The 16245-nt window shown below is 33.5% G+C and overlaps 2 protein-coding genes across 3 annotated transcripts; both read left to right on the top strand.

Moving 5' to 3' along the window:
- The first annotated feature begins 3540 nt into the window (after positions 1–3540).
- Positions 3541–13973, top strand: LOC139904284 (peroxisomal fatty acid beta-oxidation multifunctional protein-like). Of its 2 annotated transcripts, XM_071886224.1 has the most exons (6): positions 3541–4331; positions 12423–12548; positions 12664–12921; positions 13025–13146; positions 13216–13336; positions 13462–13973. In XM_071886224.1, the coding sequence occupies exons 1-3, from the start codon at positions 4275–4277 to the stop codon at positions 12760–12762; spliced, it is 282 nt and encodes a 93-aa protein (XP_071742325.1). In that variant the 5' UTR covers positions 3541–4274; the 3' UTR covers positions 12763–12921; positions 13025–13146; positions 13216–13336; positions 13462–13973. The 2 variants fall into 2 exon arrangements, with proteins under 2 accessions (XP_071742325.1, XP_071742324.1); XM_071886223.1 differs by having other exon boundaries at positions 13025–13336.
- LOC139843149 (peroxisomal fatty acid beta-oxidation multifunctional protein AIM1-like) lies at positions 12908–13569 on the top strand. Its single transcript, XM_071833219.1, has 4 exons — positions 12908–12921; positions 13025–13146; positions 13233–13336; positions 13462–13569. The coding sequence occupies exons 1-4, from the start codon at positions 12908–12910 to the stop codon at positions 13567–13569; spliced, it is 348 nt and encodes a 115-aa protein (XP_071689320.1).
- Positions 13974–16245: the final 2272 nt, after the last annotated feature.

Here is a 16245-nt window from a genome sequence, read left to right on the forward strand (position 1 = left end):
ACAGGATCATTACAAGGTCAAACACTATATGCGTTTTCAAAACAAGTTTGCATTCATCATAAAAGGTGACGTCATAACTAACGTCAAATGTTTTACAACCAAAAGTATACTTCTATGAATAGAAGTAAAGATAATAGTACGTGACCCTTAGGTCGTTACAAATCATTGTTCAAAAGTAGTAAAGTTTGAATGCAAGATAATATGTTTCATGCGGTGACATCTCTAGAAAGCACAGCGGAAGTCTACAAGGCATGACTAGTACAACAGCGGAAGCAAACTAACCTTAAGCACCTGAGAAAAACATGCTTAAAAACGTCAACACAAAGGTTGATGAGCTATAGTTTAAGTATAACAGTAATGTAAGGTAGGCCACGAGATTTCAGTGCTTCAACAAGCGTTTCAAAATAGTAATTCAAATCAGTATGATAAAGTATATGTTCAACCATGGGCACTCGGTAACTAACTTAACGTAAAGATAATATATCACCCCCTGAAAGTACACTTGGCAAGTGCGTATGTTTACGAAGTATTAAACACTCGTTAAATGCTAGCACGACTAGCCCGAGTGGGGATGTCAAACCATATGGATCCATATCTAAGATTCGCGTTCACCGGTTCAAAAACTAATGACTAAACGTTACCGAGCTAAAGGGAATGTTTATGCCGTTTAATAACCCACACATATATAAAGTTTAAGTACTCGTGCCTAGTATGTAAAACGTAAAATGCGCATGTATTCTCAGTTCTCAAAATAGTTAAAGTAAAAAGGGATGCTATAACTCACAGTGGTAAAGTAGTAGTAAAGTTGAGTCGGAAAGTAAGCAAGTATGTAGGTCCGAAAAGTCCTCAACCTAAGTCAAATATTACTAAGTCAGTAAATCGTCCCAATAGGTTTAAATGTATGTAAATTAGGTCTTAAAGGTCATCATCATTCATCATCAAACAAAAGGTGTAAAGTAAGTTTCGTTCATGAAAAGAGTTTAAAACAAAGGCTGACTTCGATCAGTCACCACGACCTCTATACCTACTGAAATAAGGTGAGACTAGTGGCCATGGATCCGTATATGAGTTCTTTAGTTGTGGTAAAAATTCCAGAAGCAAACTCGTCTTTGTTTGACCGTGGAGACGGTTTAAGTGCGAGTAGGTCAGAATTTTCAGCACAACATTAAAAGGCATAGTGACACTCGGAGGGCCATAGATCCTAAACCGTAACTCGGATTAAGACGAGTCTTAAACGAAAAATTATCTACTCGAACAGAGCTAACTGAAAATCAACTTTACAGTAGCCCAGGTATTCGGTTCTATTCCAAAAAATAGTAAACAGTAGGTTCCGGTGGGTTCTTGGTGCTCGATGCTTATCACGGTTCTCATCCTTGATGCATATAGCTTCAAGTGTACAACTCGTTGATGTGTTTGCATCATCCTAACCAAGGTTTAACCATCATAACACTTGTATAAGTCTAAGACATGTAGCACAACTCATTTAAGTGTTGCAAGTAGCTTGATGAACCAAAGTTACATCAAAATCTTAGATCCGACACATACATGAACTATAAAAGCTCTGTATAACTCAATAGATATTATTACACCAACAAATAGAAAAACATATGTTGATCATTGGCTATAAACATCTGTCTGATAGTTAATTGGCTGCAAAACAACTAACAGAAAAACGTCTGTTAATCATTAATAGATAAAAGATTAAGAAAACCCTAACTTTGTTATGCCAAAATCTTTACCGTGATCACAATCAAAGTTCTTTTTACTACATATTAAAGAGATTAAACTTGCTACATTACTTGGAAAGTACCCAAAATCATGCTCAAAATAGCAATTACATATTCTCGTGCCTTCAAAATATAGCAATTGTTAAGTGATCTATGTTAGTCATGATCATAAAATGGATGCGATAAAAATGGGCTGAGTGTGCAAGTTAGCAAAAATAACAAAATGGGTCAGTCTTGGATTACCCATAACACATGCTATGGGAATTTTTAGCTTGTCTAATATATTAACAATAATCAATAATAAACAATAAAAATTGAAAAAACATTAAAAAGTGATAATTGTTAACAACAATTCCTCAATATGTTCAATCACGTACATTCAACGAAGGTTTATTTAACTTTTGAATGTATATTCCTTGCATTCAAACAAAGTAAAAAAAGATAAAGAAACATACCTACTTAGATTGGTAATGACCAAACAATGGTGTGTGAAATCATAAATTAATAACTCTAATTTTGATATGTGTTTATCTGCGCTGGCTATAGTCGAAGAGTTGAGCGGCTGAGATTGGGTAATTAGGGTTAATATACGTGGTATAAATATTAGGTCTTTCATAGTGCTAGGTGATTGATTAATGACGAATCCGTCGAATAACTATGGATTGAGCGGTGAAAGGCGATGTCTTCGGCATACATCGCCGATATTGATTTTTGGGGAAAAAGTTTGGAGATTTGGTAGCGATTTGAATTATATGAATAATCTTCAGATTTTGAGCGATTTTATTCCAAAATGCAGCTTTGATTTTATCCTTAATTGGCGTATCAATTAATTTTTGAAAATTGGCTTCTGCTTTAATAATAGCGAGAAACCTTTTGAATTCAATTGAGGAAGATAATTTTGTGTAATTAATTATTGATTGAAAAACCTTTAAATTCTGAAAAGTATTCCGGAATAAATGGTCAAGGGAAGAATTTTAGCCAGAAATAGCTGGATTTTTGAAAGTTCAAAATTGAATTATTGATGTAATTGTTATTTAAAGTTATAATAAGGATATTTATGTAATTTTCATTCGAATCGAAAAACGTATTAAGTAATAATCTTTTTAATATTTAATCCAACGGTTGTATTTAATTGATTAGTTAGATTGGATGATCAAGATTTGTTATTTGAAAAAAATATTACTTAAATTGGCTTCTCTTTTAATAAGAAGAAGGATTTTTGGTGGATATTGACAAATAAGTCATTTGTAATAGTTTGAATCTAGCTTTTCTTATCACTGAATTGAGTCTTATACTCTTTTGGTCATGCCTGGTAAAACCTAACAATTGAAGTGGCTGGTAATCTCTTTAATTTGATTCGTTTTCATTGAATTCAAGTGTTTGCTATAACAAATATGACTATGGGTTTAGGGTTTACTTGATAATTATAACAATTACCACTTTGAAGTTTGAACTAATCTAAGTAAAGGTAACAACTGAATTGTGTGATGAGAAATGGGTTAATAAATGTTGAAGTTATTAAATTTTATCGTATTATTTCCTGTAGGGATGTCATGCGCGTGTTGCAGCTCTAAGATCATTTGTAATGGTAACTCGTGTTGTGGTTTTTTTGCACTTTTTTACTGACTAAGGCGTGGTGTAGTAATGAGTGGAGTAGTGGTGGTGATATATTTATATATATGTAATAAAAACTTAAAAATAAAAATGTCAAAGAAATAAAAATAGAAATAAAAATAGTACTCCGTATTATATAAATATACATCTATATATAGTCTATTCCATTTCTACATTAAATAAAGAAATTAGAAACTCATTTATAAAATTTAAGGGGTAAAATATGTTAATTATATGATACTTTTGGGTTGTTAATGAAAAATCTCATAAATAGATCTGAGAATGAGAATGGTCATCTTCTTCCTTTTTTTACTGCTTCTCTTTTCAGTTCTTCTTTTTCAATTCCTCAATTTTATTCAAGACCCAGACACAATTAAAATCAAAACTCAGACACAATTAAAATCAAAACCCAATAATCGGCGGCCATGTGGTGAAAACGTCCGTTGCCACTGCCAGACCCGTTGAAACAACCCCCATTAACTAATAGGTACCTAAAGTTACCGATGTTGGTCTTAAGCCGAAGACTGTTAAGAAAGTTGCTGTGATTGGTGGTGGCCTAATGGGCTCAGGGATAGCTACTGCTTTAATCCTTGGTAATATAAAGTTCATATCAAGTTTGTTCTTGGTATTAAAGTTTGGTAAAGTTGAGGGGCTATTATTATACAATCTAAACCCTAAAAATTTAAGAAAGACCGCAGCCACTTGCCTCTTTACCTTCTCCGGTCACCGGATTTTACAGGTTTCACCGTATCTTTTTCATTTGTTCTCTTCTTTTTGATTTGCGTGTTCTTCTTCCTCATCTTTACTCGATTCCGGCATCATCTAAGTTATCCGACACCGTTAAATTGTGTTTGACATCCGTTGACCGGCGGTTGACCGGGTTTGGTTGCAAGGAAGAAGTTAGCACCGGCCCAAGCTGAAAGGGTTTTATCGATGGTTACTTGGGTATTAGACTACTCACAGTTCAAAGATCTAGATATGGTTATGGAGGTATGTTCTTTTGTAACATGCTTAGGTTATACTAATTGTCTATCATACTAATAACAAAATAAATTGAACTTTATGATGGAAACCGTGTGTACTTTTAAATTTTATAAACGCAGCGGAACATGAAAATAAACATCTTTTATTAACTTTAAAATAAACATCATTTATTTTATTATAAACTTTCAAGTAAAACATTCACACGATTAACGATCACAACAAGATCCAATTACACCACTAATAATTGTCAAATAATAAATTCACAAAGAGGAGTTTAGATATACCTTTAGCGAGCGACGCAAAAACGGTAGAAAGAGTTGTCCACGTCTAGGTTGAAACATATATTCAAAGTGTATGAATATCTCCATGGTTGATCCACACAGCACCTCGAACAACACCAATCGGATGCTAGTCCGTATATAACCTCAAACAATATCAAATATTGTTTACAACATTGAAGAGAAAAATAAATTCACAATCTTCCTATTGCTCCTAAAGCATTCCACTTTTAACGGAATATATTGATACATCGATCAAGAAAAAATACAATGGTGGCATTGGTGGCCGAACCATGTATTCAGCTGGAGGAACAAATTCCACACAACCCTTTGTAAGGTCATGATGTTGATCTAGATCAACTCTTATTCCAGTGGAGTCCATAGAATCAAAATAATTATTTTGATTTGTATATCATCAATAAGTGAGAGTGGTTGAAAAAACTGCATATTGGACAAGTAGTCTAATCTTTAAATACCATTAAAAACCTTTTTTAATATTTGTGTTGCTTTCGCATCTTTTTGCCAAACGAAATATGGAGTAATATATATGATTCTTTTGAAGTTGTTAACCAAATTATATATAATTCAACCACTCTACTACTTAAAACTTTTTCTTTAAAAAATTTAATTAAATCATATTTAATTAAATAATGCTTTTCAAATTATAGGTTATAAATTATATATCAACAATATATAATAATTGGTGTCTAAATGCTAAAGTGTGTGACCCCATAGGCCTGTACACAATCGGTAGTATAGATTTGTATTATGACGTGCACACTGAACCAACAAACTCCCACTTGTGCATGACATAACATCTAGAAAACTATACCGACATATATTGGCGTCTAGCAACACGTCAATGCCCCCGAAAATATACAAGTGTTTGTTTCAGCTAAACGAACTATCATTATTAAAAATAATAATAATTTAATGATTGAGTGTCTATTGTCCCTTTATTGCCGATACCGAGTTGACATGAGACATGGATCTAGTCATTCTCAATTGTCAATCAATTCTGTTTCTCGATATAGAAAATTTGAATGTGATCACCAAGTTAGAATTGAACAACAATCAATATAGCTTGGACACGGCCGTGTAAATATCCATTCACTTTCATCGAGGGGCCCAGCGGTATCATACTCTCACGTAGAGAAATAAATTCCTTTTTGATTATATGTGTTTGTCATGTACTTCATATCATACCCAATGATGGCCTTTATAACTACCTTGTTCAGGATAGCGTTTAACCATATCAAAATATAATATGTTATATAATCAAAACCAACATATACATCTCAGGTCTAAGGACACAAAGACATAACCATTATGAGATTCACTATTAACGACGATCCATGTAGTGACATCTCATGATTGGGTCATTCCAATATTCATCATCAATGAATACATATGAATTTTGGTATCAACTAGTTTACTATTCACCATCAGTGAATAAAACCAAATTTCATAATAATCTTAATTCATGTTACTCCCATAACATGACCGATTATGGAGATTTAGAATAATCAATAATTATTCATGGATTAAACATGCTAATATAGAACACAGTGATATAAATGAAAACGACCATACCTAGTATCTCAATTCATTAAGATAAAACTGTTTAATGTTCCTAAAATATCCAAATACTAAATTACAAATGAAAAAGAATAGTAGCTTAACGAAGTCCAATATTACTAGCATGATCATCATGCTGGTTGTGCATCAAGGGCTTCGTGAACGGTTCAGCCACGATATCATCTGTTTGAACCTTAAGAATACTAATAACATTCTTCTCAATGACTTAATGAATATAGTCAAACTTTTGAAGAATGTGTCAGATGGATTAATGTATATGTGATTCTTTCGCAAGTATAATACGCGACGAACTATCACAATACATTTTTATAGAAGATTTAATGTTAGGAACTACTTCGAGTTCAACAACAAACTTCCTTATCCAGACAACTTTTTGAGCAGCTTCTCAAGTAACAATGTATTCTGCTTTTGTTGTATATTGTTCAACCGTGCTCTTCTTAGAGCTCTTCCAATCAACTGTCTCGTCCATCATGACAAAGACACAACCTGACTGGGATCGAGAATCATCTCGATCAGTTTGGAAACTAGCATATGTAATATGATTAATACTTAACTCCTTTTCCAAACCATCGTAAACCAAGAATATATCTTTAGTACTCTACAAATACTTAAGAATGTTCATGACAACAATCAAATGTTCTTAACCTAGATTTTGTTGATAATGACTCGTCAAACTCAAAAATAACGCGACATCATTTTAGTACATAACATGACATACATAATGGATCCTATAGCTGAAACTTATGGGATACATTTTGTTTATCTTATCTCATCATGTTTGATAAGACTTTGAGACTTGCTCAAGGTTATGCCCTTTTGCACAGGCAATGCTCCAAGGTTGGAGTAATGCATGCTAAATCTCTGTAAGATAAGATATGTACATTAATTCAAACCAATAAGCCATTTGATTCTATTTCTATAGATCATGATTCCAAGTATATAAGTAGCTTCTCCAAGATCATTTATGAAAAAACATTTTCAAGCCAAGACTTGACATCTTGCAAGTTGAAATGTTATTTTCAATAAGCAGTATGTCATCAACATACAAGATCAAGAAGACTACTTTGCCTCCACTAGATTTAATGTAAACACAGAGCTCATCTTGTTTTTGAGAAAAAACAAACTCTTTGATATTCTCATCAAACTTAAGATTCTAGCTCCTGGATGCTTGCTTCAATCCATAAATGGATTTTAGAAGCTTTCATAATTTATTAGGATGCTTAGGATATATAGATCCTTTCGGCTGAACCATATATACGTCCTCGCTTAGGCCGCCATTTAGAAAAGCGATTATGATATCCATTTACCGTATTTCATAATCATGAAAAGTAGTTATGGTAATAAGTATCCTAATGTATAAAGCTCGCGATCAGTGGAAAAGTTTCATCATAACCTTTTGCCACGAATCGAACTTTAAAAGTGTTTACATTACCGTCCATGCTAGTCTTCTCTTTGAAGACTCATTTATACCCCATTGTCTTACAATTGGGTGGAAGATCAATCAAGTCACATACTTGATTATCTTTCATGGACTGCACATTTTCATTCATAGTATCTAGCCATTTTTAAGATTCGTGATCTTATATGGCCTCACGGTAGCTAGAGGGTTCATAATCCTCTAGGTGAGGTTCATCTGAATTAATCAGATAATCAAACTTCTTATGCCAATGAGGAGTTCTACCAGACCTATGAAGTTCAGGTGCAACACGTTCTGACTCACCAACAATGCGCTCAGATTCAACGTGTGGATTACTAGTGCTTATAGAAGGTATGTTACTTCGTGGTTCTTGAACTTCTTCAAGATCTACTTTACTCCCACTAAATTCTTATAAGAGGAGATCTCCTTTTTAAGAATTCAGTAGACCGAGTAGAAAACACTTTGTTTTCAGCTTTGTAGTAAAAGTAGTAACTCATTGTTTCCTTTGGGTATCCCATAAAGTGAAATTTAGTAATTCAGGGTTTTAATTTGTTTGAAGTGTCATGCTTCACATACACTTCACAACCCCAGAATTTTAAATAAGACAACTTGGGAATCTTCCCATGCCATACTTCATATGGTGTCTTTTCTACCTTCTTGGTTGGAACCATATTGAGTATGCTTGCAGCAGACTCTAATGCATAACCCCAAAAAGACGATGGTAGAGTAGTCAGACTCATCATAGATCGAACCATATCGAGTAAAGTTCGATTCCTCCATTCAGACTCACCATTGAGTAGTGGTGTATGAGGTGGAGTGAATTGTAAGACAATCCAACAATTCTACAGGTGGTCCAAAAACTCTTGACTCATATACTCACTTCTTTCATCAGAGTGAAGTGATTTAATGGTCTTTCCAAGCTGATTCTTTACTTCATTTTGAAAGACTTCAAGCCTTTCAAAAAACTCCATGTTTATGTTTCAACAAGTAAACATAACCATATCTACTATAACAATAGTTAATTTAACGAAGTAAGATTTATCATCTCTAGACATTGTTCTAAAGGGCCACATACATCAATATGTATTAGTCCTAAAAGATATGTAGCTCTTTCATCTAAATCGAAGAAATGAGCCTTTGTCATCCTTTCACATAAACATTACTTACATACATCAAATGAATCAAAGCCATTTGATTCCAAAAGTACATAAGAATGGAGTTTTGAAATGCGTTGTTTATACGACCAAGACGACAATGTCATAGATAGGTCTTATTCAAGCATTGCTTGAATCACTTGGTGTTACAGGTATACATAGAATTCTCATTTGAAATCACACCATGCATATCAATTTCAAAAATACCATCACTTGGATAGGCATTAAGATAAAAAATATTATCTTTAGAAACTGAAATACCAAAGTGCGTAAATGCAAGTTTAAAACCAGCATCTTTCAAATCATATTGCTCATAATACTAGGAGCATAATAACATTGTTTCAACAAAACAATAAGACTACTTGGAAGAGTAAGCTCATAGTGACCAACGGCTTCAATCGAAGCTTGATTCTCATTGCCCACTCGCAAATCCAGTGTGCCTTTCTTCAGTCTATTATTTCTTCTCATTCCATTTATATTGTTACGGGTGTGAAGACCACAACCGGTTAACAATGATTTAGAAATCACTAGAAGAAGTATATAACTGTATATGAAATATACTTGAGATTTCTAATCTTACCAGCATTGTCTTTTCTCAGCTCAGATTGGTAGATAGGACAACTTCCTTCTCCAATTGCCAACCTTTCCATAATGGAAACATTCGGAGTCTTTTATTGGGATTTCCTTCTTGGAAGGTGGAATAATTTTCCTAAAGAATGATTTATCATTTCCTTCCACAAAGTATTCGGCTTATTCTTTTTCACCCTTTTATCCTACTTCTCCTACTCATCGAACAACTTCCGATAAGCATTTTGCTGAGTAACAGGAGCTGCGCAAACAGGAGGATCGGATAAGGGTTCTAATTTTGTTCAACTTCCATTTATGCTTGAGAAAGAGTTCTCAGTTTGCATTGCCAGACTAGGAAGTTTGAACATTGAGTTTATCCTTCTTCAACAAAGAAGGAAGTGTGTTTTGGTTTACGTTTTGATTATTTGACATCTACAACAGATATAAGATTCAATTTAGTATTTTCGATATTGCGCTTTAATAAATTAACTACCTAAATTTTTGTAATTTTTTTTAAAAAACAATTAATTTACGAAAGCCTAAGATCCACATAGAGGTTCTATAGCGACATCTGTTGATCAGCTAGCAGTTATGGAGTCTATTGGTAGGTAGCGGGTACCAATTGCATTACAAGTGCAACTCTTAGATCTTTATGGGACCTAGAGATATATGTAGTCTAACAAATCACTATTATCTACCGACATGTTTGTCCCATCCTTGCCTCGAACTCAGGTCTCACCGTGAATACGATTAAGTCGTCCAATTTGAAAACAGTGGAAATTCACGCTAGTCTCACTAGATCGAAAAATCCACCTCGTGGCTATAATTCAGCCTAGTCTCACTAGATCAGAAAAATAACGAGGAGTGTTTGCAAGCTCATTGGATGGCATGACTTAAATTTGACGGGTATTTTAGAAAACGTTCGTGTCAACGAATAATGCATGCACACAAGATTCGTTACACTATTAGTTAAAAAAAAAACATTTTAACCAATTGTATATGTCGATTATGTTTGTGATCTAATTTGTTATTTAATTTATAGGATATAAAATAACAAATACACAAACGTGTATCGTTTTAAAACAGTTTTAAAAGATGTCGCCCATATATATTATTTGAGTTTCAAAAAACATTTAACTTTAAACTCGTTAGAGTTTAACTTTTTAAAATCATCAATTTTAATCTTGAAACTCGTTACCGGTTTTAAAATCATTTAGCATATATTATAATCAACAATTAAATTAAATACAAATGCATAAAATAAAACACAACCATGCATCACACACACATAGCCTAGCCCAAAAAATCCTATGCTTGATCTCATGAGCCGACATGAGATCAAGAGGTCAAACTAAGGGTAATATAGTAGCTCCCACTTAATTCAAGAATCAAGTAAAAACTTGACAAACGCCATCGTTGTCAACTTGACCTGTTCGCCATGTTCTAAGTCAAACTTCACGTTGCATCTTTATCTTCAATCTTCATCTTATTACATTTATTTAAAATTAAAAAATACAACTAATCTAATACTTTTACAATTTAGAATAAACATAAATACAATACTATGAAAATGAAAAATAAATATAATACAACTTTGGCTTCAAAATGGCCTTTCAATAAATCAATAACCAACATGGCTTAAAATTGCCATGACCAACAATCATAACATTCACATATAATCAAACACATAGGTCGGGGCATTACGGGCTATGCATGCAATCACAATTTTAATAACTACATTATTAAAAATCTTCATATGGCTTGTCCATGGTCACAATGCATGTGTATAACCATGGAAATAAACACTCAACAATTATAACAATTATTCAAGCCATAATAATTAAATCTACAATTTAAAGTAGTGATATTTTTTCAATTATATTTGTGCGTCGTGAGGTTAAGTCTAGATCAACCGAGTTGACTTTAAAAACCAAAAAGGTTTTGACTTTCACCAATACACCACAAAGCTAAATCTAAAGAAAATCACGCGACAATTAAGATGGTGTAAAAGCGGCTCTGATACCACTGATGGAAACCGTGTGTACTTTTAAATTTTATAAACGCAGCGGAACATGAAAATAAGCATCTTTTATTAACTTTAAAATAAACATCATTTATTTTATTATAAACTTTCAAGTAAAACATTCACACGATTAACGATCACAACAAGATCCAATTACACCACTAATAATTGTCAAATAATAAATTCACAAAGAGGAGTTTAGATATACCTTTAGCGAGCGACGCAAAAACGGTAGAAAGAGTTGTCCACGTCTAGGTTGAAACATATATTCAAAGTGTATGAATATCTCCATGGTTGATCCACACAGCACCTCGAACAACACCAATCGGATGCTAGTCCGTATATAACCTCAAACAATATCAAATATTGTTTACAACATTGAAGAGAAAAATAAATTCACAATCTTCCTATTGCTCCTAAAGCATTCCACTTTTAACGGAATATATTGATACATCGATCAAGAAAAAATACAATGGTGGCATTGGTGGCCGAACCATGTATTCAGCTGGAGGAACAAATTCCACACAACCCTTTGTAAGGTCATGATGTTGATCTAGATCAACTCTTATTCCAGTGGAGTCCATAGAATCAAAATAATTATTTTGATTTGTATATCATCAATAAGTGAGAGTGGTTGAAAAAACTGCATATTGGACAAGTAGTCTAATCTTTAAATACCACTAAAAACCTTTTTTAATATTTGTGTTGCTTTCGCATCTTTTTGCCAAACGAAATATGGAGTAATATATATGATTCTTTTGAAGTTGTTAACCAAATTATATATAATTCAACCACTCTACTACTTAAAACTTTTTCTTTAAAAAATTTAATTAAATCATATTTAATTAAATAATGCTTTTCAAATTATAGGTTATAAATTATATATCAACAATATATAATAATTGGTGTCTAAATGCTAAAGTGTGTGACCCCATAGGCCTGTACACAATCGGTAGTATAGATTTGTATTATGACGTGCACACTGAACCAACACTTTAGACGTACGTTGTGTCATAACTCTTCAACATTTTATTGATCTAGTTACTTTGATGACTGCAGGCTGTTATTGAGAGTGTTCCATTAAAGCAAAAGATATTTAGTGAAATCGACAGCATCTGTCCACCTCAATTTAGTTGGAGAGAAAATAAAATTTTAAGATCGAGTTATTGGGGCCCATTTATTCAGGTTACATGGCATACTCCAAACTTCTTAACTATTTTCTCTACATATTAGTTATCAAGCATTAAATTTGAAAATATTGAACTAATGTTTATTTTCTGTTGTAAAATGTTTATAACAGTCCGGCTCACGTAATGCCTCTACTGGAAATAGTCAGAACAAAAAAAAAAAGTCTGCACAAGTGATATTAGACCTGTTGACAGTCGGAAAAGTTATCTAAAAATCACCTGTTGTGGTCGGAAATTGTACCAGTTTTGCGGTTAACCGCACCTTTTCTTCGTACACTCAAGTTGCACAAATTTTGCTTCATTTGGATGTCGATTTGTTCAGAATTGACCGAATTATAACCACCTTTGGACTCCCCTATGGGCCCGTTCCAGTAATTTCCTCTCCTTCAGTTATATATAAAATCCAATTGTTTGAACTTGTAAATTGATATGTTGACCTTAAAAGTCAAACTCAATTTGACTTTGTGATTTTAGGTTCCAGGATTTAGCTGAATATGGTGTGGCTGTTGCTTTAAGTAAAGATATTTATACCGCTTTTCCTGATCGAACATTCCGATCTCCGATAGGTGACCTTCTACTGAAAAGTGGACGAAATGGTAATTTCTTTCAGTATTTCATGATTTAGTAATTCGTTTTTTTGGTTAACACTAGACTGTTGTCTCAAGTAAAAATAATGGAAAAGGATATTATATTTACGCTAATGGTAACAAGCCGAAAGCCGATCCCGAAGTTTTGCCCACCTTTGAGGAGTCTAGAAGACTAGTCAACATGATGCCTGGAAGGAAGGTAATATGTTTTTATTCCGCAAAAATACCAAAAATTGGCCCATTTTGACCAGTTACCTTGACCCGCCCATCTTACCACTTTATGTGAAATGACTTAAATGTGTTTATTGAAATATAATGTGGCAGCATATATCGGTTAGCGACCAAGAAATAGTAGAGATGGTAATGTTTCTGGTGGTGAACGAGGATTGTCGGGTTCTCGAGGAAGAAGTTGTGGTTAGGGCATCGGATTAATCTATACAAGATCACAACCCCTAGACCGAATGATGAAACCGACGAACAGAAAAACAGAGAGATAGACTTTTTACTGTAACTAGATATTAAATGAGAACACTCTCTACTACCAATTAGATATTTAGTAACAAAGATTACCTCTAGTCTTATGCTCCTCGACTCGTGGTTAGAGAAACGACTTCTCTTCTATTCTAAGGTATTCTAAGGTAGAGGAAGAATTGTCTACATCTCACGTCCCCATACCTCGCATGTGTGAGATTGGTTATTTTTGTTGTTGTTGTTGTTGTCGTCGTCTAGTCTTAAGCCTCCTTTCTCAAACATATGAATCCATAATCTCCGATAATCCCCACTCCACCACCACCTCAGCACCCCAAACACCTGAAATTAATATATATATATATATATATATATATATATATATATATATATAGTCTAGATCTTGATTCACTATTTCCATTTTTCTTTTGATCTTTCTTTTTTTTTTCTCTGTCTCGTACGAAGCAATGGGTATATATATATATATATATATATATATATATATATATATATATATATATATATATATATATATATATATATAATGAACAGTTTGTTATTTATGTAACCAATTTAAGTAACAAATAATAAAGATAGCATATTGCATACATGTTTTTTACTATATATTTTCAGCACCGGCCACCAGGACCACCTCTCCACTTGTAGTCCAACCAGGTGTTGTAGTTCAAATCGGTAGTGGGTAAGGCCTCCGATATGTCGGGCAACTAGCATTCAGTGCAAATCAAGGGTCTATGCATTCAAGATGAAATATGTGCCCACATGGAAGTCTTCTCTTCTCAACCACGTAGAAATTTTCATGGCAGATTAAAGATATTTCTGATGGTGCTAGAATATGAACGAGTCCTGTCTTAAACGAGTCGGATAAAGAAGGTATTTTCGGTCTCGGATGTTGAACCCTCATCATCGATTTAGCATTGTACTAAGAACTTCTACGACGTTTGATCAATAAAGCCAAACGATGTGTTTCAGTATTGTGCTTTGCTTCTAGGCTTTCATCAATAGGAACCATTAGAAAACGACGCATTTTAGGTCTGATCGATTGTTATGAAGAGAAGCGAGGACATCAATTGGCTAAGAATGCGTCCTTTTTTAATGGGTCCAATTGATGAAAGCCTATTAGCAAAGCATGGTATTCAAACACATTGTTTGGTTTTTCTGATTAGACGTCCTAAAAGTTCTTTTTACAATGCTGAAATGATGATGAGGGTTCAACATTCGTGACCAATTCACTCCTTTATCTGAGTCATTTGTGCCAGGACTCGTTCATATTCTAACACCATTAGAACTATGTTCAATCTGTCATGAAAATTTTTACCATGTTGAGGGGAGAAGACTTCCGTGTGGGTACAAATTTCATGCTGGATGCATAGACCCTGGTTGGACGATCAGTGGTGATGGAGTGAGAATTACCGGAGACTATGGATTCATATTTTTGAGAAAGGAGGCTTAGGACTAGAGGTAATGAATATTAAATTATATCTCTAGTTATCTTTGTTACATCTAATTGGTAGTGGAGAGAGTTCTTGTCTAATACTTGACCTGACGTTCTTAGGCATCTTGAAACTTGCTTCTCCACAAGGTTTTTTTAAGAGATTAATGTGATTGGTTTGAGTATAACTATTGCTTTAAGCTTATTTGTTCTTTCTTTGCTTGTTCGATTAAATGTGTTACTTTGTGATTTTATTTATTGCATTCATTCAGTTTTAGTTACAGTAAAAAGTCCATCTCTAGAAAATTAAGTGTTTTTTTACACTAACATAGTGATTGATTCGTAGAAATTTTATAGTAACCATTTTTAATTTCTTATTTGCTTGGGGTGACTGGTGATTTGGGCCTTAGTAGGTTCGTTCGGGCTATGTTTTATCTATTGCAAGAAGCTTAAAAGTACACACCTTCGCCTCATATGTCTGCAAATCTAGGTATTAGCAGCAATTTCTTTCTTCGTCTCTTTCTTTATGGGAGTCTCACTGGTGTTTACGCTCTTCTACATGGGGTCTGTTTGTATGTTATTTGGACAGATTTAGTCTAAACTTTATTTCTTAATTTTATCTTACATATGAAAGTTCAACAAGTGATTAGGTAAACGTTATATTTATAAGAAAAAACGGGAGTTGAGTCTTCATCTTCTACAATAGTTTTCTTTTCCTTGACTACGTGTCTTGATTCGTTTTAATATAGTTTTAGGGGCCTTTCTCATAAGCAAACATATTTCTACAATTAAAAGTATATTACAAAAATATAATCTGTTCAAGGAGCCAAGTTTAGTAGCATTTAAGTTGGAGCTCCAAGGTCGCTCGATCAGTTCGGTTATATTATAGGTGAAGGGGTCCATACAATTTACTTGTAAAATTTACCGATCTTAATATATACTTTTTGATTGCACTAACGATTTGAAAGTGATTTCACTAAAACCAATTGGTTATAAAAAACTTGATTCATATTTTTATTTCGTAACCATATCATATCTTAGATAAATATGAATATATTATAGTGATGATCATATGATATCTTAGATAAAAATGAATATATTTTAGGATGGTCAGTTTCGATCGAAACATAAAGTGTTTGCCCATCTGCGGTAGTCAACCACAAACACTCATAGTAAAGCGATTTTTAGGG

This window comes from Rutidosis leptorrhynchoides, chromosome 4 (genome assembly GCF_046630445.1).
Source record: "Rutidosis leptorrhynchoides isolate AG116_Rl617_1_P2 chromosome 4, CSIRO_AGI_Rlap_v1, whole genome shotgun sequence".
In the NCBI taxonomy this organism is placed as follows: Eukaryota; Viridiplantae; Streptophyta; class Magnoliopsida; order Asterales; family Asteraceae; genus Rutidosis; species Rutidosis leptorrhynchoides.

Excerpts from the sequence above, each read along its gene's own strand:
- LOC139904284 (XM_071886223.1), top strand. The coding sequence starts at position 4,275 with ATGGTTACTTGGGTATTAGACTACTCACAGTTCAAAGATCTAGATATG. Across the intron at positions 4,332-12,422 it reads ATCTAGATATGGTTATGGAG|GCTGTTATTGAGAGTGTTCC; the intron begins GTATGTTCTTTT and ends TGATGACTGCAG. Across the intron at positions 12,549-12,663 it reads ATTGGGGCCCATTTATTCAG|TCCGGCTCACGTAATGCCTC; the intron begins GTTACATGGCAT and ends TGTTTATAACAG.
- LOC139843149 (XM_071833219.1), top strand. Across the intron at positions 13,147-13,232 it reads ACTGAAAAGTGGACGAAATG|GATATTATATTTACGCTAAT; the intron begins GTAATTTCTTTC and ends ATAATGGAAAAG. Across the intron at positions 13,337-13,461 it reads ACATGATGCCTGGAAGGAAG|CATATATCGGTTAGCGACCA; the intron begins GTAATATGTTTT and ends ATAATGTGGCAG.